Consider the following 23,955-nt stretch of genomic DNA (forward strand, 5'->3'; position numbering starts at 1 on the left):
TGGTGTGCTGCCTGCTCTGCAGGGGGAGCAGGAGAGAAAGGATTTCTTACACGCTGCTTCTAAGAGTCTGATAATCACAGAATAAACTCTCAGGTGTTTTCTTTTAATAGTTCATGCACTTTCCTTACAAGTTAGTTATACGAACAGGTTTACATCAATTATAATTATACTTAAAATACAACATTGTACTTAATTCAAGACTCAAGCCATATTTTTAAGAAAAGATTAACATGAAAAATAGATTATTTCAACATGAGTACAACCATTGGCAGATTTTCTAATGTTTGCTGCTGAAGGCCAAAGGTAAGTTTGGTCCCATTGTCTCAATTGTAAAGTTTGTAACATAGAGTTGGATTTATCACAAGGATGCAAAGGTCGGCAGCCTTGAGGGAGTGGTGAATTCACAGCCTAAGGTGCAAGATAAAACAGCATTTCCAGCATGTACAAGCTCTGTTTGGACATCCCTGATTTCTTAACTGTGGATCCTAGTTTATATTCTTTCACATGAGGAAATATCTTTTCCACATTTATCCTATTGACTACCCTATGATCTTCTTTCTTTCAATCAAGTCCACTCTCACTCTTGTTAACTTCAGCAGATACAATCTTAGACTATCCAACCTTTCTTCAACCCTCCTATTCCAGTATCAGTTGAGCAAGTTTTCTCAGAACTCCTTCCAACACTTCAATATCCTTCCTTAACTAAGGAGGCCAATACTATACAAGTACTCCAGTCTGACTAATGCCTTATCCAGCTAAAACATAACCTCCCTACTTTTGTATTCAATTTCCCCCATTAATAAACAATAATATTCTGTTAGCTTTCCAAATTATTTGCTGTAACTGGATACTAATTGGTTGTGATTCATGCACTGGGACATCCAGCTGCCTTTTCCTCCTAGAGCTCTGCAATCTCATTATGATAAAATGCTTCTTTTCATATTTTCGTATGGACAGTTTCATTTTTTTAACATTATGCTCCATTTGCAGATCCATGACCACTCACTTAATCTACCTGCATCACTTTGTAGCCTCCTTCTGTCTTCTTTACAATGTATTTTCCTACCTATCATTGTGTCAAAAGCAAATGTAGCAACTACACCTTCAGTCCCTTAACATCTATCCACCTATCTACAGATAGAAATTAAAGTAAAGCTGAGGCCTCAGTGCTGATCAATGTGACACACCACTCTTTGTCGCTTGCCAACTAGAAAAAGACCTATTTATGTCTACTCAATTTCCTGTTCGCCAGCCAATATTCTATTCAAGCCAATATTACCACATACATCATTATCTTCTATTTTCCATAATAATACTTCAAAGGTCTGCTGGAAAGTATAAGTACGGTATGGTATATCCAGTAGTTCCTCTTTATCCAGAGGTCATATTTCTTCTACAAAGAACTCCAATGAATTGGTTGAACACTATTTCCCTTTCAAAAAAACATGCTGACTTTTCTTAAAAATCCTTCGTTTTTCTAAGGGCATGCTGGAACATTTTTAATAATAGCTTCCGACATTTTCTGTGTGACAGATGTCAAACTAGCTCACCTGTAGTTTCTGGCTTTATATCTCTCTCCCTTTTGGAATTAAGGAGTTAGTTTTTCTATTTCCCAACCCAATGGAACGTTCCTTCAATCCAGGGAAGTTGGGCAAATTAAAACCAGTGTATCAAGTGGGGGAGGGGCGGTGGGGAGTGGGGGTGGGGAGGGGAACCGGGGGGAGTGGAGGGGAGGGGGATGGGAGGTGTGGAGGGGAGGGGGACGGGAGGGGAGGTGGGGAGTGGGGGGGAGGGGAGGAGAGGGCGACAGGAGGGGGAAGGGGGAGGGGGGGAGGTGGACGGGAGAGGGGAAGTGGGAGGGGGGAGGGGAGGAGGGATGGGAAGGGAGAAGAACAGGAGGATGATGAGAGTGATGGTAGGACTGCTCAGGGATAAAGGGAGAAACATGTGCCTGGAGGCGGAGGAGGCAGGGGAGGTCCTTAGTGAATACTTTACTTCAGTGTTCACGAGGGAGAGGGACTTTGATGAATGTGAGGTCAGCGTAAAATGGGCTAATGTGCTGGAGCATGTTGAGGTTAAGAAGGAGGTAGTGTTGGAGCTTCTGAAAAACATTGGGATAGATCAGTCCCCTGGGCGGACGTCCGCAATGTACTCCAGGTTACTACAGGAAGTGAGGGAAGGGATTGCTGGGGCATTGACAATGATCTTTGCATCCTCCTTGGCCACAGCAGTGGTACCAGAGGATTGGAGGATGCGGAGGATGGCAAATGTTGTTCCCTTGTTCAAGAAAGGTAATGGGGATAATCCTGGAAATTATGGACCACTGAGTCTTACATCAATGGTGGGCAAGCTATTGAAGAGGATTCTTAGAGACAGGACTTACGAGCATTTGAAGAAGCATAATCTTATTAGGGACAGTTAGCGTGGCTTTGTGAGGGGCAGGTCGTGTCTGTTATGGATTAAGTTACTATTGGTGAATGTCCCTTTAAGGCATAGCACAGTTGTGTGTGTGTGTGTGTGTGTGTGTGTGTGTGGTGTGATGATGACAACAGAAGATAAGGACATAATGAAGTTTTTGGAGCAGTCAGAGAAGAGAAGAGAAGGGAGAGAGAGAGAGACACCAGCCTGCTGGTCTCTGTATTGATGGATGAAAAACAATAACTATGTCTGTCACTACAATCCACGTTTGGATTCTTGGAATAATCCAGTGGAGTTCACTGTCATTAACCTGCAGAAGGAAACAGGTATTTGTGTGGACGGCCACATCTCGAATGCCTTTCGGGTGGCAGATACTTCGGAACAAAGGAATGGAGATCATCAGTGATTGAGGTGTCGTATGAGTTCCATCGTGGACCATTTGGATTTTGTAATTATTTTCTATTTTCTCTCTACATTTCCTCTTCAGTCAACGGTGGTTTTGCAGAAGCCTTTGCTCACGTTTCACCTTACCCTGAACTGAACTTTGAGAACTATTCCTGGAATTGGAGTTTGGGAACTTGCCACACACACACTACGAGTTTAGTTTTTGGGGTTAATGTTTAAGATCTAACATTTTGACCTTGATTTTTCTTATCATCATAAGTATTTATTATAACACTTATACATGACTTGTTGTTTCTTTTGTTGCTGGTATGTGGCATGTCTCAGAAGCCCAATTGAGTTTTTTGAGGAGGTGACAAAACAAATTGATGAAGGTGGAGCAGTAGATGTGGTGTATATGGACTTTAGTAAAGCGTTTGACAAGGTTTCCCATGTAAGCTCATCCAGAAAGTGATGAGACATGGGTTCCACGGAGACTTGGTTGTGTGGATTCGGAGTTGGTTTGCTCACAGAAGGCAGAGGGTGGTAGTTGATGGAGAGCATTCTGACTGGAGGGCGGTGACTACTAGTGTTCCACAGGGATCTGATGTGGCATGGTACTGTAGCAGTTAGCGTAACGCTATTACAGCGCAAGCAGCCCGGGTTCAATTCCTGCTGCTGTCTATAAGGAGTTTGTATGATCTCCCCGTGTGTCTGCGTGGGTTTCCTCTGGGTGCTCCGGTTATCTCCCACATTCCAAAGACGAACAGGTTAGGAGTTGTGGGCATGCTATGTTGGCGCTGGAAGAGTGGTGACACTTGTGGGCTGCCCCCAGCACATTCTCAGTAACACAAAAAGATGCATTTCACTGTGTGTTTCCATGTACGTGTGACTAATAAATATCTTAAAATATCTTTGTGATTTTTATAAGTGACTTGGATGAGGAAGTGGAGAGATGGGTTAGTAAATTTGCAGGTGAAACAAAGGTTGCAGGTGTTGTGGATAGTGTGGAAGGTTGTCATAGGTTACAACGGGATATAGACAGGATGCAGAGTTGTGGGCCACATAGCATGTCCACAACTCCTAACCTGTACATCTTTGGAATGTGGGAGGATGCAGAGAAGTGGCAGATGGAGTTCAATCCGGATAAGTGTGAAGTGATGCACTTTGGAAGAACAAACTTGAAGGCGGAGTACAAGGTTAATGGCAGGATTCTTACCAGTGTGGAGGATGAGAGGGATCTTGGTGTCCAAGTCCGGAGATCCCTCAAAGTTGCCGTGCAAGTTGATAGGGTGGTTAAGAAGGCTATGGTGTGTTGGCCTTCATTAGTCGGGATATTGAGTTCAAGAGCCGCAAGGTAATGTTGCAACTCTTTAAAACTCTGGTTAGACCACACTTAGAGTATTGTGTTCAGCTCTGGTTGCCTCATTATTGGAAGGATGTGTAAGCTTTTGAGAGGGTACAGAGGAGATTTACCAGGATGCTGCCTGGATTAGAGAACATGTCCTGTGAGGAAAGGTTGAGCAAACTGGAGCTTTTCTCTTTGGAGCGACGCAGGATGAGAGGTGACTTGATAGAGGTATATAAGATTATGAGGAGCATAGGTGGAGTGGACAGCCAGCACCTTTTCCCCAGGGTGGCAATGGCTAATACCAGAGGACATCAGTTTAAGGTCAGAGGAGGAAAGTTTAGGGGAGATGTCAGAGGTAGGTTCTTTATACAGAGTGGTGGGTGCCTGGAACGAACTGCTGGGGTGGTGGTAGAGGCTGATACAATAGGGAAATTTAAAAGACTCTTAGATAGGCACGTGGATATAAGAAAAATGGAGGGTTATGAGCTGTGTCGGAGGGAAGGGTTAGATTGATCGAGGAGTAGGAGTTTATATAGAACGGCACAACGTCGTGGGCCAAAAGGCCCAGACTGTGTTGTACTGTTCTATGTTCTATATTTGTTCCTCTATTTCTTGTTAACTGTTGGAAGATTCCGTAATACATCCCCAGCAAAGTGATACCCTAACCTCTACCCATATGGCCATGTTTGTGGAGACTTCTAGGATATCCTCTCTGAACACGGAAGTAGTAGTTTTAAGAATGACAAAGAAATTTAAAGCAAGTGTTATATTTGCTTATTTTTAAAAGATAGCATTTTAAATACACATTTGAATTTTTCCCACCAGAGTTGGCAGATGAAAGCATATATCCTGCTTAAATTGGTTTTGACCTGAATTAGATGTTCTAAATGAAATACATGAATCTCGAACATTTTCATTGCTTTTGATATTGTTTTACTTTCATTTCTAAGCTCTTTCCTTTGTGTTAATGCAGCTTCAAAACAAAAGAGAATGCAAGAAAATGAAGAAAGAAAAGACAGCAAAGCCGAAAATGACTATAAATCTCAGAATAAGGAAGGAAAAGACGAAAAATGCTCAGGAAATTACTTTTACACTGAGAAAGAAAAAGAAAATCATAATTTCAGTAATAAACAAAGCTAATAAAACAAAGAAAGGCATGCTGAAAGTACCAATGGTATTAATTAGAAAATGGGATCATATAAATAGTGGATTTTTATTAAGATTGTACATAATGAAGGAATGGAACAGAATAATAAAAGCCATAATTGCATGAAGAGGTCATGAACATATTACAATGAATTTCAAACTGAACATCAATAAATAAGGTCTACAAATGAGATAATGCAATTGCCCAAATGATCCAACATTTCAACAAAAATTATATTTGAGCAACATGCAGCTTGTACAAGTTTCCACCTTCAAAATTTAAAAGGCACATTTTGAAACAATCTAACAATTGTAATTTCATTTCAGTAATATAATTAAAAAAACATGGCTACTGATGCCCTCAGTATGCTAGTGTATTATTAATTATTTAGTTCATATTCAGATTATTTCTCTTCTGTGCAATTATGGCCCAAATTATACAGTTATTCAAAAATATTTTACAATGAATCCTGATACAAATTAAACCAAAAATCTGGGTTGTTGTCTACTGATTAAGCTAGTAAAAGTCTGGGAGAATTTTTGCCAGGAGAGTTTCACAGACTGTCAGAACACACTGATTTTTTACACATATGAAACAACAACAATGATTGGCAATCGATGGTGATATGAGTATTGCTTGTGGACCTCTGTTCAATCCTGCTAGCAATCACAATACCAGGACCAATATAGTCCACAATCATCTTCAAGAACTTTGGAAATTTCATTGAAGCAAACCTTTCAAGATTTCAAGATTCAAATCAGTCAAGCCTTTCCTGGGGCTGTTGTAATACAGCTTTCTGCTCAACAGAGTGGCTGTCATTGGCCTTCAGTGCTGCCCAATTGGGCAGAAGATCTCCCAACTCAAGCTGGGAATTCGCTTTACTCAATATTTAACATGGTGCAAGTATAGCGATCCTATGGAAATCAATTGAAATTGTAACTTCTGTTTGGACAATGTTAACTTAAATATTTTAAATTGTTTTAAGTGTCCATGTGTATTTTTACTCTTAACTTTTTAAAAAATAAATTTAATTCTCTAACCTTATTTATGACAAACACTGTGTGATTTTAAACATCAGAACTGATGGCCTGAATTGAGACAGGAGGGAGGGCAGCCAGGTGTTTGTGCCAGGAGGGACGCTGACCAATTCTGGGTCTCACTGATGGGCACCTAAGCAGAAGACTGCACCCAGGACTGGAGGAGTGAGCAGCGGCCCACTGGAGCTTGTGGCCAAACCCTTCGGCTGTACTGTCACAATGGGTGTTAAGAGGAGTCACGGGTGGAGGAGGCAATCCAGACCAGGCTGACCCCCACTCAGCTGGAATTGTTCATTAGACACAGGCCTTGAAACCATTCTTTGGAGTCAGTTTCGCACAATACGAACCATCTCTCGGAAATGCCCTCTCGGCCATTCCACACTGCATGGAGGTGTTTCCTGTACAGGCTGCTCCTACACACCCTCCACTTCCTCAGCCTTGTCTGCCATTTGGACACACCATGGCAGTCAATCCTGTCATCTGGCAGTGGTGGGGGGAGGATGTATAGCCTAGCGAGCTCATCACTGGTGATCTCAGATCAGCAACAGATAAGCCCCATTCTTTAATATCCCTCATCCTTCAACTTTGGCAAGGATTCTCGTCCCTGACCTGAAACATTAGGTGATTTCTCTTTCCGTAGATGTTGCTTGACTGGCTGAGTTCTTCCAGCATTTCTGTTTATGTTTCAGATTCCAGCACCTGCAGTTTATTTGTTTTCTCTCAAAGAAAGACAAAAAGACAGATCTGCTTATCATCTGCCAGACACCTTATGGCTTTTGCCCTGTTCCTTTCCAGTCCTGATGAAGGGTCTCGGCCCGAAACGTCGACCGTTTATTTCCCTCCATGGATGCTGCCTGTCCTGCTGAGTTCCTCCAGCACTTTTTTTCTGTATTGACACAGGAAATATGAAAGGTTTCACCATTAGATTTCCTTTATTTCACGCCTGAACTGGGGAGCTCCGAAGATCTGACCCACAGGGCCAGCATATGATAGTACCAGGGCTATGATGTCTTCTGAACAAACGCTGGGACACCCATCATATGCCCTTCTCCAAGCCCAACTCCATCACTGCAGCTCTGGCTGGTATTGGTTTATTATTGTAACATGTACTGAGGTACAGTGAAAAGCTTTGTTTGCGTGCCATCCAGACAGATCATTTCCATGCACAAGTACATCGAGGTAGTAAAAAGACAACAGAATTCGGAATATATTGATGCATGTAACAAAACTTTATGGTTAATAGCTCTTCTGGCGATACCAACGATATCTCTAGATTCTCGGAGAGAAATAGCCAAAGGTTCTAAGGCCAAATACTTTTTATATATCATGTTGAAGCCTCATTACCTCCTATGCTTTCTTTACTTTCTTGCTTTAGTCATTTTTCAGGATACAAATTGAACTTACACGAGTGAACTTTTTCCTCTGAATAACGTGGCACCATTTGATATTAACATTCCTTTTAAAATTGTAAGAAATCATTTTACCTATCTGGGGGTGTCAATTACTAAAAATTATAAACATTTATTTAAAGAAAATGTTTTCACCTTGCTGCATTATGTGAAAAGGGTTTTGTCAAGTTGGTCACCCCTTTCTATATCATTGATTGGCCAAATTAATGCTATTAAAATGAATATTTTACCTAAATTCATATATCTATTTCAGTCTTTACCTGTTTTTATTCCTAAGTCTTTCTTTGACTCTCTTGAGTCAATTATATCTTCCTACATATGGAATAATAAACATCCTAGACTAAATAAAGTTCACCTTCAGAAGGTTAAAAAGAACGGAGGTTTAGCCTTACCTAACTTTAGGTTTTATTACTGGACAGTCAATATACAAAATCTTACATTTTGGCTACATTACGTTAATCAAGAGGCTTGTCCAGTATGGGTTTCTTTGGAAGCTAACTCTGTTAAAAAATTCTCTATTATTTCTCTGCTTGGTTCTTCACTTCCTTTATCATTAAACAAACTAACAGATAATTTAGTAGTTAAACATGCCTTGAGGATTTGGTTACAATTCAGAAAATATTTTGGTTCATTGAGTTTTTCTTTGTCCAATCCCATTTTCTCTAATTATTTTTTTAAACCTTCTATGACTGATGTAGTTTTTAAAGAGTGGGACAAATTAGGTATTACTTGCTTTCAGGATCTGTTTGTTGGAGGAAACCTTTCTTCATTTGAACAATTCTCTACCAAGTATAATTTACCAAATCTGATTTTTTCCAATATTTACAAATTAGAGATTTTCTTCAATCTCAATTACATTCTTTTCCTACGAGTCCAGATAAAAATTTATTAGATGTAGTCTTTAATTTGAAACCTTTTCACGATGGCTCAATATCTAATATTTATGATAGGTTACTAGGAATGAGTAAGGTGCCACTAGATAAAATTATAAATGTTTGGGAACAAGATTTGCAGGTGTCAATTTCTGAGGAAACTTGGAATAAAATTTTTAAATTGGTTAATACTTCGTCATTATGCACCCGTCATTTTCTCCTTCAATTTAAAGTGGTCCATAGAGCTCACTTGTCTAAAGATAAACTATCCCATTTTTATTCCGATATATCTCCTTACTGTGACAAATGCAATGACGGAGAGGCTTCTTTAATTCACATGTTCTGGATGTGCCAGAGTCTTAAAAAATATTGGACAGAGGTGTTTCAAACTTTTTCTGTACTTTTTAAAATAAATTTTAAACTTAATCCTTTGACTGCATTATTTGGGATCGTTGGAGAAAAAGATATGACTTTGAAGGCTTCTGATCTACACATTCTGGCTTTTATTTCTCTTATAGCCAGGAGAGCTGTGTTGCTCAAATGGAAGGAAGTTACTCCACCTACTCATGCTCAATGGTTACGGGATGTTATGTCATACCTGAATCTAGAGAAGATCCGTTGTTCAGTTCTTGAGTCTCACTTAGACTTTCAAACCCTGTGGGGACCTTTCTTGAATTATTTTCAAAACCTTTGATTTGGTGACTAAAATACAGACAGTGGCTGACATAGTTATGTTTCAAGGGTTTTTCCTTGTTTTCTTTTATTAAACAGCTTCGGTTTTTGGTAGTGGGAGTAGATATTTTTTATAATAAAATATTTCAATTTTTCCCTTATTAATTAACTATTACATGTCATTATTAATTTAGAGTATTGTGATCCTAAGTATGATTTAGCACAATGTATTCAGTAGTATTTTTACTCCCTTTTTTGATGCATGTACTCTGTATTTTTTTCGGGGATTAAATAATATTGTAAAAGAATAATATTGATGCAGTTACAGAAAAAGTGTAGTGCAGGTAAACAAATGTAGTGCAAGGGCCAGGACGAGGTAAATTGGTTGCAGCTTGCATAGAACCATACAGCACAGAAGCAGGCCCTCATGGCCCACTTTGTCCATGACGACTACGATGCCTATTTACGCTAATCCCAGTTGCTTGCATTAGGCCTGTATCCCTCTACTGCTTTCCTATCCAAGTACCTGTCCAAATGCCTTTTAAACATTGTAATAGCCTTAACCTCCTACGTGCCAGCGAGAATAAACCAATCCTCTCAATCTCTCCTTATAACTACAACCCTCCATTCCAGTCAACATCCTGGTGCATCTCTTCTTCACTCGCTCTATTGCTACCACATCCTTTCTGTAGTGTGGCGACCAGAGCTGTACACAATTCTTTAAGTGCAATCCAAACAATGTTTGACCGTCCCAACTCCTATACTCAATGCCTCGGTCTATGAAGACAAGCATGCCAAATCCCTTCTTCGCTATCCTATCCACCTGTGTTGCCACTTTCAGGGAGCTATAGACTTGCATCCCAAGGTTTCTTCAGCACTCCTAAGGTCCCTGCTATTTACTCTACATGTCCTAACAGAATTTGACCTCCCAAAGTGCATTACTTTACACTTGTCTGGATTAAATTCCGCTCTGCCCAACTTTCCAGCTGATCTATGTCCCACTGTACCTACAAAGAACCTTCTTTGCTATTTACATGCAAGACTTCTTTTCGGTTAACTGCACCACTTGGCAGAACTGACTTTGCGAGCAGCAAAGGTTTCAGGGTCAGCTAATAATTCCAAAAGTTCCCAGCACGGAACGTGAAGATCCTTGGTGGCTGAAATAGGCTGTGGTCATCGGTGTTATTTTGGCGGAGGGTCGAGAATGAAAGCGGCTGAGTGATCCCCGCGGGGACAGAGCCTCCGCCGCATTGCAGCCCGGTTTCACCGGACCAGACGGCAGCCTCGGTCTCCGGCACGTCCTGACCACGTTAAGAGTAAAGCAACGTCTACGGTCAGCCCGTCCGAGCACATTGCGGAGATGGCGGCTGACCACACCCCCGAAATAAATCAAAACGCATTCAAGATTGTTGGTAGAACAATCTGCGTGAAAATATGAAAGTGAAAGTAATTTTCACTTTGTGAAATGGCGGCGGAGCGGAGAGTTGGTTCCAGTGGCGCTCGGACAGGATTCCGGCCGTACGGAGGGTCAGGGGTTCGGGGACTCCTGGTGTGGGCTCTGATCGGTGTGTGGTTCACCTCTGTAGCAGGTAGGGCGAGAGCGGGCGGTCCTTCCTTAACCCTCCGGGTGAAGCAGATTTAAACTGCAGGGCACAAAATGGAGTCTGGGCTAAAGTCTCCCTTAAAGAATCATTCTCGGGAATTGTACAATCTGGAATTGTACAATCAACCCTAAAACTTCTGCACTGAGTCAATTCATTCACGTAGCACTGATGGGAGAGCTATTCTTGTATGATTTTACATTTTAAACTGAGGCTGAGAAGAGAGCCCCACCCATAAACTTTGTTTTCACTTCGGTTATTATTTCCTTTATGCTTGTTAACTGTATATTATTGAACTATTTAAGGAAACTATTGGACTTGGTTGACACCAGCCAAAACTGGTCATTATTCAAGGTTGCCTTGGGTTGTGAAATGTCGATGATTCATGTTCTTTGCTGTAATCTGCCTGGTTGAACTCCTCTCCCCTCTCTCTCGCCCTTGTACCTTCTTTGGTAATTCCTGGGGATTGAAGCTAACTTGTTGCCACTGTATTTCTGAGGTAGTTGATAAGGCCAAATTGGTACCTGCAAATTCTGGCATGGTGGACCAGGAGGTGCTTGCCTTGACAGGTGGATGGGTAGTTCAGAAAGTATTGCACTCTTTCCAGCATTTTTCCTGGGTTTGGGCCTAATCCCAAAGAAAATCTGAGATTCTTGGTGATTTGCCCATTTCTTTTGGTAATGGGTGAGGGATACTCATCAAAACATGCACCCTTTATCCCTGTGATCACTGACCTACATTGTTCCTGGTTAAATTAAATTAGAATAAAATTCTTTTAGTTCCCTTCTTGGTAGTGTGGAGACAACCAACTGCAATGTGAAGTACTACTTTAATTACGCACCATTTTCTTTTTCTCAAAATTTTCCATGGCCTCTTTTTCTTATTCTACTCATTCCCAACCCCACACCCTCTGAATATGTCCAGTTCTTCAATTCCAGTTCTTAATCATCCCAGAATTTAGTCACTGCATGGATAGTGGTTGTGTTTTCAGCTATTGAAGTGCTAAACTGTGGAATTTTCTCCTCAAAACTTTCCATGTCCCCATTTTTTTTTGAAGAAGCACTGATGTTTCATAGGGATGTGCTGGGTTATGGAAGGGTACAGAAGGGGAGGGATGAGGCCATGGAAAATTTGAGAATAATAGAATTCCCTACAATTAAGCCAGTGCTTAATTCTGGTTGAGTGTCTTCATGCTTTTAAGAAGGTAGCCAAAAAATTCATTTAAGACTCTAAACCTATTGTTTGTGTGCAGTGATTTTATGTATTGAACTTAGAATGAAATCGCTCCTTCAAAATGCCTTGGGAATTTCTTTCCTTCAATACACTATATAAATATAAGGATTACCAAGTACCAGTACAGTAAAACTCTGATAATCCTGCATCCAGTTGTTCAGAAATCCTAATGGTTGTGCACCAGGCACACTCTTTAGTCCAGAGTGTGAGCTGGGGATCCAGACTGTGGGTGTGGTATGTGGCCAGAGCCAGGGGTCGAGTGTGAGGCTGTGCCGGGACTGTGATCTGAATGTGTGGCTGGAGCCTGGTTTGGGGCTCGGGAACACCTGAAGTCGATCTGAAACATGCAGACTGAAACTGATCGCGTTCTATTTCCCATATTCTTTCATTGGAAATATTAATACTGTGTGACATGTTTTAAAAAAAAAAGTGAAATGGAAGTGTGTTTGTGTGTTAATAGAATGAGCACCCAGTAATTTAGAACATCTGTATGGCTTGCACCACCAAAGTCCTGAGACTGACAGATTTTCAGAGTTTTATTGTGTGGTTTAAAAATGACATTTTCTTTGGGATTGGCATAAAAAATCCTTTTGTTTTAAATAGGAAAATCTGCTCCATGTGAGCCCAGTACAGCACTGAAGTGATTGATGGTTAACTTGACTTAGCAAGACACACAGTACCATGTACCCCCACGTTACAGCAGTTTGGGTAATGGAAATTTGCCCTTAGAGAATTCACAAGTCATTGCCAAAAAACTTGAGATATGGGATAAAATAAATCAACACAAAATGTGTACAGAGAACTTAACTAGTTTACAGAGGACAATGATTGTTGGCTGCTGATTCACAACAGGTGGCCACTTAAGAGATTTGCTTTGGAAATAACAAGGCAGTCTCTCTGATTGATACTTGTACAATAATACTTTAACTGGAAATGGTGTTAGATCATTTGACAATTAAAACAACAATCCTTTCTCTTCTGCCTACAATACAATCAGAATTCCCTTGCCTATGGATCGGTTATCCATTGGAGCATTACCACTGAGAGAAATACTTCCTGGCAGAATGCATCTCCACTTAATGTGGGAGTCAGTGGGGAAAAAGAGTTTGCATTATGGAAAACTGCAATTTGGATGACTTTTCTAGGAATGCAACCTCTCTATAATTTAGGGGTACACTGTAATTTGCTGTCAGCAGTTCATTAAGATGGCCATCACTCTATCAAATAAAGGACATTTATTAATAGCAGCCGGGTTCAAGACTGTCAGTGTGTTTTACACCCTTAAGGAAACACAAAGATGGGACCTGTGCTGTTCCCAATGGGGCAGGGCTGATTTGAATGTAGTTTCTGACACCTTGCTGTCCAGTAGTCATAGACTCATGGAGCAACAGAGCACCGAAACAGGTCCTTTGGTCCAACTCATCCATACCGACCAAGATGCCCTTCTAAGCTAGTCCCATTTGCCTGTGTTTGGCCCATATCCCTCTAAACCTTTCCTACCGATGTACCTGTCAAAATGTCTTTTAATTGTTGTTATTATAGCTGCCTCAACCACTTTCTTTTAAATTTTTTTAATTTTCTTTTATTTACAGCGTGGTAACAGGCCCTTCTGGCCCAACGAGTCTGCGCCGCCCATTTTAAACCCAAATTAACCTACCTGTACGTCTTTGCAATGTGGGAGGACACCGGAGCACCTGGAGGAAACCCACGCAGACACGGGAGGACGTACAAATTCCTTACAGACAGCGATGGGAATCGAACCCCGATCGCTGGTGCTGTAATAGCGTTGCGCTAACCGCTACGCTACCGTGCCACCCCTCTGGCAGCTTGTTCCATTTACACAACACCCTCTGTGTAAAGAAGTTGCCCCTCGGGTCCCTTTTAAATCTTTCTACTCTCATCTTAAATTAATGCCCTCTAGTTTTTGATTCCCTTTCCCTGGGGGAAAAAAGACTGCACATTCCCCTTATCTATGCTCCTCATGATTTTATACGCCTCTATAATGTCAACCCTCAGTCTCCTACACTCCAAGGAATAAAGTCCTAGCTCAACCAACCTCTCCCTATAACTCGGGCCCTTGAGTCCTGGCAACATTCTTGTAAATCTTCTTTGCACCCTTTCCCACTTAATGATGTCTTTCCGATAATAGCTTAACCAAAACTGTACGCAGTGCTCCAAGTGCATCCTCATTATCGTCTTGTACAACTGCAACACAAGGTTCCGACTCTTATACTCAATGCCCTGACTGACGAAGGCCAGCGTGCCAAATGTCTTCTTTTCCACCCTGTTTACTTATGATGCCACTTGTACTCCTAGGTCCCTCTGTTTTACAACACTCCCCAAGCCCCTACCATTCACTGTGAAAGTTCTCCCTTGGTTTGACTTCCCATTCACTGTGAAAGTCTTACCCTGGTTTGACTTCAGTTGGAGAAGGTGCACTTGTCATGGCAGCGAGACTCCAGTTGCTCACAGTTTCGCTGCTCTGAAGGGGAGAGAGGCTGCGGGGAGAAGGAGGGCTCAATTTCTACCATGGCTTAAAATAAATTTTGCTTTCAATCCAAGAGGAATTTCTCATCATTGAGTGAGCATGGATTTCATTGTTTTGAAATATCAGTCCCATATCACTCCTTTCACTGCATGGCAATCTGATGAAAAGATTGTGGTGTGTATGACTCTCAGCTGCATTGAGCAACCGCCATTGATGATGGACTCCAGTCCAAAGCATTAAAAATCTTGATTCGTGTTACCACTGCAGGGAGATTTACACCTACTCTTTCACCTCCTCTTCACCACCATCCGGGGTCCTCTTCCAACCTGGTCTACTACATTCAGTGTTCACGACATGGCTTTGTCTACATTGGAGAAACCAAGTGTAGAGTAGGAGACTGATTTGTGGAGCGCCTGTGCTCTGTCTGTAACCGCCATCTTGAGTTTCTTGAACATGTCATTTAACTCTCCACTCCTGCACCTATCTGTCTGCCCATGGCCTTCTCCATTGCTATGGAGAGACCAAGCTCAAATTGGAAGATGAACAGGTCCTACTCTGCTTGGGTTGCTTACAACTCAATGGCAGAAATGTTGAATTTTTGCTATTTCCAAAAACCTACATACACCTGTCTACCTGGTTTTCTTCGCCCTTTATTCACCTTTCCCACCCCCTCCCCATCTGGCTCCATATATCACCTAGTAGACTCCATCTTACCCCTTTTACTGCTTACTTATCGACAATCCTTTTTCTTCCCTCTCAGGCTTGATGCAGGGTCTTTGTCCGAAACATCAACGTGCACCTTTTGCCTCCACAGATACTGCATGACCCATTGAGTTCTTCTAGTGTTCTGTTCTTTCTGATGAAATAGAATGTGACATCTGGGTGTTAGCCTGACTGTTAGTAACAGTGGGTGTTTGGAGAGGATCATTTTGTTTGCATTAGAAACTATAATTGTGCAGACTGCTTCCCCTACTCGGGTTGGAGACACTGCTGTGGATTGTGAACAGGAACATTCCTCTTCAAGCTGCTGTCTGCCAGCTGCTTTTTTTTCAATAGCGCTCACTGCAGATCTTTGAGCTCTAATTGTTGTTAATCCAGCCACGTGAATAGTAGGGTGCATTTTTTGTTGGGGAAATCATCAGACACTGTAGTCTCCATAGAGATCAAAGCATTCACAAGTTGCCATTGGTACATTTTCATACTGAATTGATAGAGAGCGCACTTTACTCTCTGTGTAAAATCAAAATCTAATCCTGCGGTGCTGAAAAAATACAGCACTATGCAATCCTGTTTTGAGGTAATGACCCCTAATTCCCTGTGAGGAAACATCTCAACCCTTCCCAAATGATGACTGATTTGCAGTGTGCCACATTGGTGAATTATGGATGTGATTTGCATTTAGCCATTCTGTAAAAATGCCTTGGAGTCAAGTGTTGGAAATGCTACCATGCTAGTCCAAGTAAATGAAAGATTTGCATGAAAGATCAGCATTCAGGACGTCCCAGAGCACTTAACAATTAAGGAATTACTTTAAAAGAGTAGACATTGTTCTAATGTAGGAGACACAGGAGCCAGTTTGCACATAGAAGATCCCACAAAGACAATGTAATAATGACCAGATAATCTGAGGTTAGTAATGTTGATTGAAGGTTAAATATTGGGTAATGCCCATGGATTTGTTCTTTTATAGTGATGAGGGATTTTGTATTTTCATTTCAGAATGCTGAAGATATCGTGCCTCCTTTGAAAGTTGCAATTTCTAACAATACAGCATCTACTTCAATACAGCCGTCAGACTGTAAACCTGTGTTAGACAACCTACTGACTTCATGAGAATGCTACCAAATAAGCCATAGCTTGCACCATAAGTTGAATCTGTTTATTTTGTACTTGCAATATGTGATTGAAGATAAACTTGTTAAATTTTTCTATTTACATTTAGAAACGTTGAATATGACCATTTTCAAAAGTCCAAAGCATGTGTTATTGAATACGGACGTTTCCTTGGAATGTAAAGTTACCGGTTTTGGAACGACAACTCTCGACCTATCAAATGTCGGCGTCCAGTGGTTGTTTGGTCCCCAAAAGAAAGATATATACACCTTTAATGCCGGAAAATCTACCTCCAAACGACACGGCATCAAAATATCTGAAACTGAGTTACAGAAAGGAGATGCTTCACTTCATCTTTCAAATGTCCAATTGGATGAAGAAGGACAATACACTTGTATTGTATTTGTCACTCCTGACAAAGCAGAAAAGAGTTCACAAATGATGGTGTTAGGTAAGGAAGTTCCAGAACATCACCTGGTGTGAACATAGATCAGTATAGCACAGGAACAAGCCCTTTGGCCCATGATGTTGTGCTGAACTAATTAATCTAGTAATTAAATGCCTAACTAAACTAATCCCTTCTGCCTACACAATGTCCATATCCCCCCCATTTGCTGCACGTTCAAGAGCCTTTTAAACACCACTATCATATTTGCCTCCATCACCACCCCTGGCAGTGCTTGGCAGACACCCACCACTTTCTCTGTGGAGAAAAAAACTTGCTCCACAAATCTCATTTGTACTTACCCCTCTCACCTTAGCTGCATGACCTCCAATATTAGACACTTTGACCCTGGGAAGGAGATGCCAGCTGTCTACCCTATCCATGCCTCTCATAATCGCATAAACTTCAATCAGGTTTTTCATGAGTCTCCGACGCTCCAGAGAAAACAACCCAAGTTCAGTTGAAGGGTTTCAACCCAAAACGTCGACTGTCCATTTCCCTCCATAGATGCTATCTGACCTGCTGAGTTCCTCCAGCGCCTTTGTGTGTTGCTCCAAGTTTGTTCGACCTCTCCTTATAACGCATGCCCTCTAATCCAGGCCGCATCCAGGTGAATCTCTTCTGTACCCTTTCCAGTGCCTCCACATTCTTCCTGTAATGGCGTGACCAGAATTTAATGCAGTACCCTAGATGCGGCCTAACCAGAGATTTATAAAACTTCCTGACTTGACTAATAAAGGCAAGCATGCCATACACCGCCTTTACTACCCTATCAACCTGTGCAGCTACTTTCAGGGAGCTATGGACTTGGATCCCAAGATCCCTTTGTACATCAACACAGTTAAGGGTCCTGCCATTTACTGTGTACTCTCCCTTTATACTTGATCTCCCAAAGTGCAACACTTTGTACTTGGCTGGATTAAATTCCATCTGTCATTTGTGCGCTTATATCTGCAACTGATCGAGATCCTGCTAAATCCTTTGGCGATCGTCTACATGATCCATAACACCACCAATCTTTGTATTGTCCTGCAGACTTACTAACCCACCAATCCACTGTCTGTTAATTTATTATTTGGAGACATTGGGATCAGAAGGAATAACTGATTAGAAATTCTGTCACATGGAGCTGCCATTTTAATGCTACCCACATAAAAATCAACATTGAACAAGTGAACTACCTTTCAAGAGTAATAATGAAGAGAAGTCTGTCTTTTTTTTTAAGAGCAGTAATTGCAGGAACGGAAGTAGTACATTTTGTATATTGTTAATATAGCAATAGGTTAGACTTGGCTTTAGATATTTATAGTCATACACTTTATCCTGTCTAATAGGTTGTGTTTGTCTTTAATACAGCTCAGCCAAAGGTGCATTTATCCACACAACACATTACCATTCTGAATGGTGCAGAGAAATCTGTCAGGTGTGATGCTACAGGATTTTATCCTCAGCAGCATGAGATCTTCTGGGAAAAAATATCCACCGAGAAAACGGAGAGATTGGGAGGAGATATCTGCACTGAAGCTGCAGTTTCTAATAATGATGGAACCTTCAGTGTTTCCAGTAGAATGAGAATTGAACCAACTCTCGATGATGATGGTAAAACATACAAGTGTGTTGTGAGGCATCAGTCTCTTCCTGATGAACGTTCACTAGAGTTGAAGGTCTCAGTGAAAGGTATGTTACATTCTTTGGATAAGTTGGGGATATTTTGCAGCATACTTTTGTAAAATATTTAAGAACTTAATATTAAAATCAAATGATTTGTGTGTATTTAACATAGACCAGCCACTGATTTAAATCAAAGGTTCATCCTTTGTTATTCCACCACAAAAAGATATTGGCTCAGAAGTTGTCATGCCTGAAAATGAACAATAGCCTGGCACATTTAGGGTTTGGACAGAGACGCTCAGTGACTGACTGTGAGTTATCTGCTCATGAACTCATTCAATTTCTGGTGCCACTGCGAGTGCCGTCTCTTTCCATGCCATGAGTAATTATGTTTCTTTCCTCATCTCTTCATTTTATGCACACCATTGTCTGTGTCTCCCATTCTTTCTTTACCTAGCTGAGGAACATTTACGTATAGCCTCTGGGAAACTGTGGCATCTTCTGTGTTAGGGGCATGCCCTTCTTCTGCTGCCTCTGTCTGCATCTCCTGGGTTAAACATTCTTTAAATATGTCCCAGAAACAATTGAGTTAGGTGTGATGATGGTTCGTTTAGTCCTGCACTGCTCTAGCCTTCTGTGTCCACCTTCACACAGGGCTAGCTTTTAATCTCTCCATTCTAATGTTCAACAGCACAGCCTGTTACTGATGTTGCACACCACTCTGATTGCTTGTGCAAATGAGTTGAATCAAAAGTTGAGGTGCAATTAACTCCCTGAATCCTTGAGTTACTTCTCATTGCTTCAAAAGTAATGGAATTCCCAGGCCATTAATTAAAGTGAAGATAAGCTGCACAATTATAGTTTCAAATTCTTTAAAAACTTGTGTTTGTATGTTTATGTTTATATTTATAAATATATTTATAAGTATGTTAATAAATAACCATACGTAAACCAAAATGTCCATGTATGGTTATTTATGATTTACAAAAGTGGAGAAGTCCCATAACATAGTCTTCAAGTGAAAACATTTTTATTTCTTGTGGCATGCCTTTTGCCTGCTCATTTCTTTGTGATGTTTTAAATTTCAGAGCCTGAGGAATATTCAGCAGCAGGGGCTATTGCTGGAGTTATAATTGCTGCAATTATATTATGTCTACTAGTTGTCACAGGATTACTTGCTTACTTCTTGAGATTCAGAAAAGGTAATATGACGACTGATGAAATTCCTCTAGTGTGCTGCAGTTGTGTATGTTGAGCCATAGAAGATGCAGCACAGAAATGGGCCATTCAGCTCACTGTGTCTATGCCAACCATCAAGCATTCATTTACACAAATCCCATTTTATTCTCCCCACTTCCCCATCGGCTCCCCGCAGAGCCTACCACTCACCTACACACTGTGGGCAATTTAAAGTTGTCATTAGCTCACTGACCTGCACATTTTTGGGATGTGGAAGGAAACCGAAGTACCCAGGGGAAACTCCCGTGTCATGGGGAATGTATAAACTCCACACAAACAGTGCCAGAGATTAGTGTTGAACCTGGATTACTGGCTGTAAATTTGTGTGGCTGCTGTGCTTTTAATTTTGACTGCTTCTTGTATCTTTTCCCCAAATTTGGGAGGTGCTGTCTTTTTGCTTCAATCACAGCTGGTCAGCAGCGACTGAACTCCCACATTGGAGTTCAGCAGAAAGCCTGGCTTGGAGTTTCTACTTGGAATGGAATTTGGTACTTTAAGCACAACTTGCATTTAATTCTGAAATGCTTTTTTTTAAAATCACATTTCCCTTGAATTTGAATTAAAGATGGAAAACCAGTTCATTTTGTATGCATTAAATGACATCATTCAATTTTCAAAGTTGCCTTTGGACACTGTGGATTAATTTCCCCAGTGAGCATATTCCCGGGGAAAATAGTCTAACTTACTCCAGGATCACCTGTCATTGGGCACTCCAGGGATGACTAGGTTTTAATAGTGCACTGCTGTGGCCTCACTAACTTCAGTCCCATTCCATGCATGCTGACACTTTATTCATCACTTCATGTATTGGGAAGTGCTCAGCTGAATTTGCAGTTGATGTGAAATAAACGTTAACGTGTTAATGGGACAGTAGTTGGTGAAGCCGCCGCAGTGTGCTTTTCAAACCTTTGGTACTAATATTACTATTAAAATTATTATAATTTTACCATAAAAAACTATAAAAATATTACTATCAAAATGATGTTCACTTGTTTAGAAATAAGCAGTGCTAAGGAGATGGATTTTCTAGGCTTTTTAATGCCAAGGTTTTTTTTAGAACCTGCTTTAAGGTTCAACAATGGAAACAATTAACTGAAACATGAAATCAGCAGTTTGTTCATCAATGTTTCAGGACCAGCCAATAGTGCAATTTTCTTTATTCTCTAATTCCACTTTATTGGTTTCACTATTTTGGACAATAGTTTGCTTGGGGAAATAAGTACAAACTAATGGAAATTCCAATCCTCTCCATTACATGCACACGAATTGTATCTTATTGCCCTGATTGAATTACAGGAATAAAAACTGCGAATACAAGAAAGAACATTTACATAGTTGTGTTAATTATCTATTTTGTTTTGATTAGTTCCTCCAGAAATTACTGGATGCAGTGGACATCAAATCTTTAGACATTTTGAAACAGAAGTAGTCACTTGGAAGGTTAGCCCATTTCGACCTCGTGAGATTACGATTGTGTTGTACATAAAGAGGAAGCATGTGGATAATAAGTGTCAACTTCTTAAATGGAGCAGCAAGGATCAGATTGAAAACCACAAACAGGATGTATCAACGAATGGAATGGATTGTAATGAAACGAGGATCCTTATGCATTCAGATGAGGAAAATGCATCCTTTAGGCCACTGGTTTCTGAATTTGAAACGAACACACAAAATATTTCCAGTGTAAAAGTCATTGTCAACATGTATCCTGATATTTCTCAGGATGATGGGGCTGAATTAATTATTGAAGTTCAACATCCAGCACTCAAATGGCCTATAACAAAGACTCTGACACTGGATGTTAAAGGAGGTAAATTCTTTAATCATTAATATCTGTGGTTCCATTCTGAATGTCTTTCATTAACATTTGTACTTTGTGACATACAGTTCTTCATTAGTGAGCTCAAAGTCACAGAACATTAAGAAAATACACTATTTTTTTTGTTTGTTCTTGTGAATTTCAGTTAGTGTGATTTCTTTGTTTTTTCTTTCCCAAAGTGCCACCTAAGGTTTTAAACATTTTGGCGCCACCTCGCATCATTCAGAATGAACCTGTGGCTTTGACTTGTTCAATCACTGGATTTAAACCAAGACCATTAAGTATTACATGGCAACAAAAGAGAAGAAACAGTGATTTGGAAGAAATTGTCCGGCTGGAGGACAATAGGACAATTATTCCTGATGACAAAAGGAAGAATTCCATGCAAAAGCATTACATCAATGAGATGGAGCATGAGGACAAAACTTACAGCATCACTAGTGTATTAGTTACTGTGCCAGATATACTGCAAGACCAGCACTGTCAATACTTCTGTACGATACAGCATCACTGCACTAACAGTAAGGAAGAGAGAGAAATGACCCTATTTGTTACAGGTATATTGTTCTATCATCTAACCTTTGCATAGAGGAAGGATCCAGATTGCTCATTTGATTTGGAGGATCCTCTGAACAATGTAGTGCCTTGAATGCCATATTTCTCTAGTTTCTATATGATGCAATAATATTTTACAAGGGAAAAGTTTTGAATGGATTTAAGAATACACTAAACTAAATCAATTAATAGGATACGATTGTACTGAAGTTAATGAATTAAGTAATTATGCTTCTGTTTTATATCTGTCTTTTTCCAAAGTTTTCAAAACCATAAATGATTACTTTTCTGGCCATTGGCCATGAAATATCTCGTCCTCACTTTCAAAATCTGCTCGTGTTTAAAGCCTTGTTTTCTATTTCAGCCCCTCCAAAACTGGACACAATAAAGTGCGAAGCAGAAAAAATAATTGAAGAAGTACCCATGACTTTAAGCTGTCAAATTAGTGCATTTTATCCCGGAGATATCACTGTTACATGGCTCCAAAATGGCTCAAAAGAAGTAGAAGAATTCCAAGTTGGTGATGCAATGATTGGACAGGATGGACTTTGTCATTTGACAAGTAATATCAAGATTGTTCCCACCAGAGCTCATGCAATGAAATACACGTGCCGAGTAGCACATGTGAGCCTTGCAGTGCCAGTGGAGACTGATTGGGTAGCTGGTGAAGTGAGTAAGTAACAAAGTTTTAACTAAAGCATGACTGCTTTTTGTTTCTGAACTTCTTTCAAAAAATCTGTCTGTAATTCATAATGAATGGGCATCTAATGATACCTATCAGTATTTAGACTTACCCTTGTACTTTTTTTCCAAGTTACTAAGAGGGAAAGCTAACAGTATCACAGAGACTAGAAGCTAATGGTATCAATAGCAAAGGACGGTGGACATGTGAGATTTGATTAAACAGAATTCCCTTAACCAATTGAATAAAAGAATTGAGCAATTAAAAGCTTGGGAACTGGAAAAAAATAGTAAATTAAAATAGGTGAATTGAGTGATTTGTAGGTAAAGAGAAATAAAAAGTGATATAGATACGGGTTAGGAGGGAAAAAAGGAAAAGTATAAAACTTTAAATTGTTATAGATTGTAAAAACATTCAATCAAAAGCAGCAAGCATAAGACTATACTTTTCAAGGTTGTTTGACTGTAATTAACACAATGAAAAGGATATAGGATGGTTTAAAAAGCTCTCCTTGAATGAATCCGTTCTTTAATTAATGCACCTGTTCTTTGCATGACTCCATTGGGCCTGTGGGTCACTTCAGATCTATCCTCACTTTAGTTCACTGCTCCTGCACAAACTTGGCAATTTCATGCTATTCATTTTGTATCACTGATGAGGTGGAGAGCAAGATTTCATTTTTGCAATATTAGGAGTGTAACTCAGACATCAACTCTTCAATATTTGAGTTTATCCATGCATCTACTCCTTATATGAAATTTAAGTATGATTTTCTCAGAAATATGAGTGCCATTAGCGGTGATATTTTGGCAGCAAATCTGAGGCACAATCTATTTGAATAGTTAATTATTCTGGGGTTTGATAGTAAACATGCATTAAGTAAAGATGTGTTAATTGGAGGATATTAGTAATCTTGAAATTATTAAGGCTTATAATTGTTGGCTGGCAATTCTTCTGGACTGCTTCAGAATTGGTAATGAGCGCTTAGTAAAAACTAAATTTGCAATGATCCAACAGGAGTTAAAGACATGAAAATAAATTGTATAAATCCTGCTCTAAAAGAAAACCTCAGCCCCTGGTGTGGGTGTATGTGTGTGCACATTGTTGAGTAGAATGCAGAATATGATTTTAACCACTTCCTAGTATTTGGAGTTCAAAGTCG

General features: G+C 40.2%; 1 protein-coding gene across 3 annotated transcripts in view; it reads left to right on the forward strand.

Annotated features, from left to right (window-relative positions):
• LOC127577613 (uncharacterized) overlaps nt 1-23,955 on the forward strand; it is an 84,257-nt gene that overhangs the window by 47,431 nt on the left and 12,871 nt on the right. Inside the window, exons 1-7 of one of the 3 annotated variants that reach the window (XM_052028906.1) lie at nt 10,514-10,876; nt 16,552-16,893; nt 18,244-18,564; nt 19,587-19,700; nt 21,104-21,547; nt 21,736-22,113; nt 22,476-22,784. The exons of 1 other annotated variant lie outside the window; for it this stretch is intronic. In XM_052028906.1, coding sequence (XP_051884866.1) covers nt 10,753-10,876; nt 16,552-16,893; nt 18,244-18,564; nt 19,587-19,700; nt 21,104-21,547; nt 21,736-22,113; nt 22,476-22,784 — 2,032 coding nt within the window. In that variant the 5' untranslated portion in view covers nt 10,514-10,752. Of the gene's footprint in view, nt 1-10,513; nt 10,877-16,551; nt 16,894-18,243; nt 18,565-19,586; nt 19,701-21,103; nt 21,548-21,735; nt 22,114-22,475; nt 22,785-23,955 lie in introns of those variants that run through there. One more of the 3 variants, XM_052028907.1, reaches the window with a different exon arrangement.

Source organism: Pristis pectinata, chromosome 14, assembly GCF_009764475.1.
Source record: "Pristis pectinata isolate sPriPec2 chromosome 14, sPriPec2.1.pri, whole genome shotgun sequence".
Lineage (NCBI taxonomy): Eukaryota > Metazoa > Chordata > Chondrichthyes > Rhinopristiformes > Pristidae > Pristis > Pristis pectinata.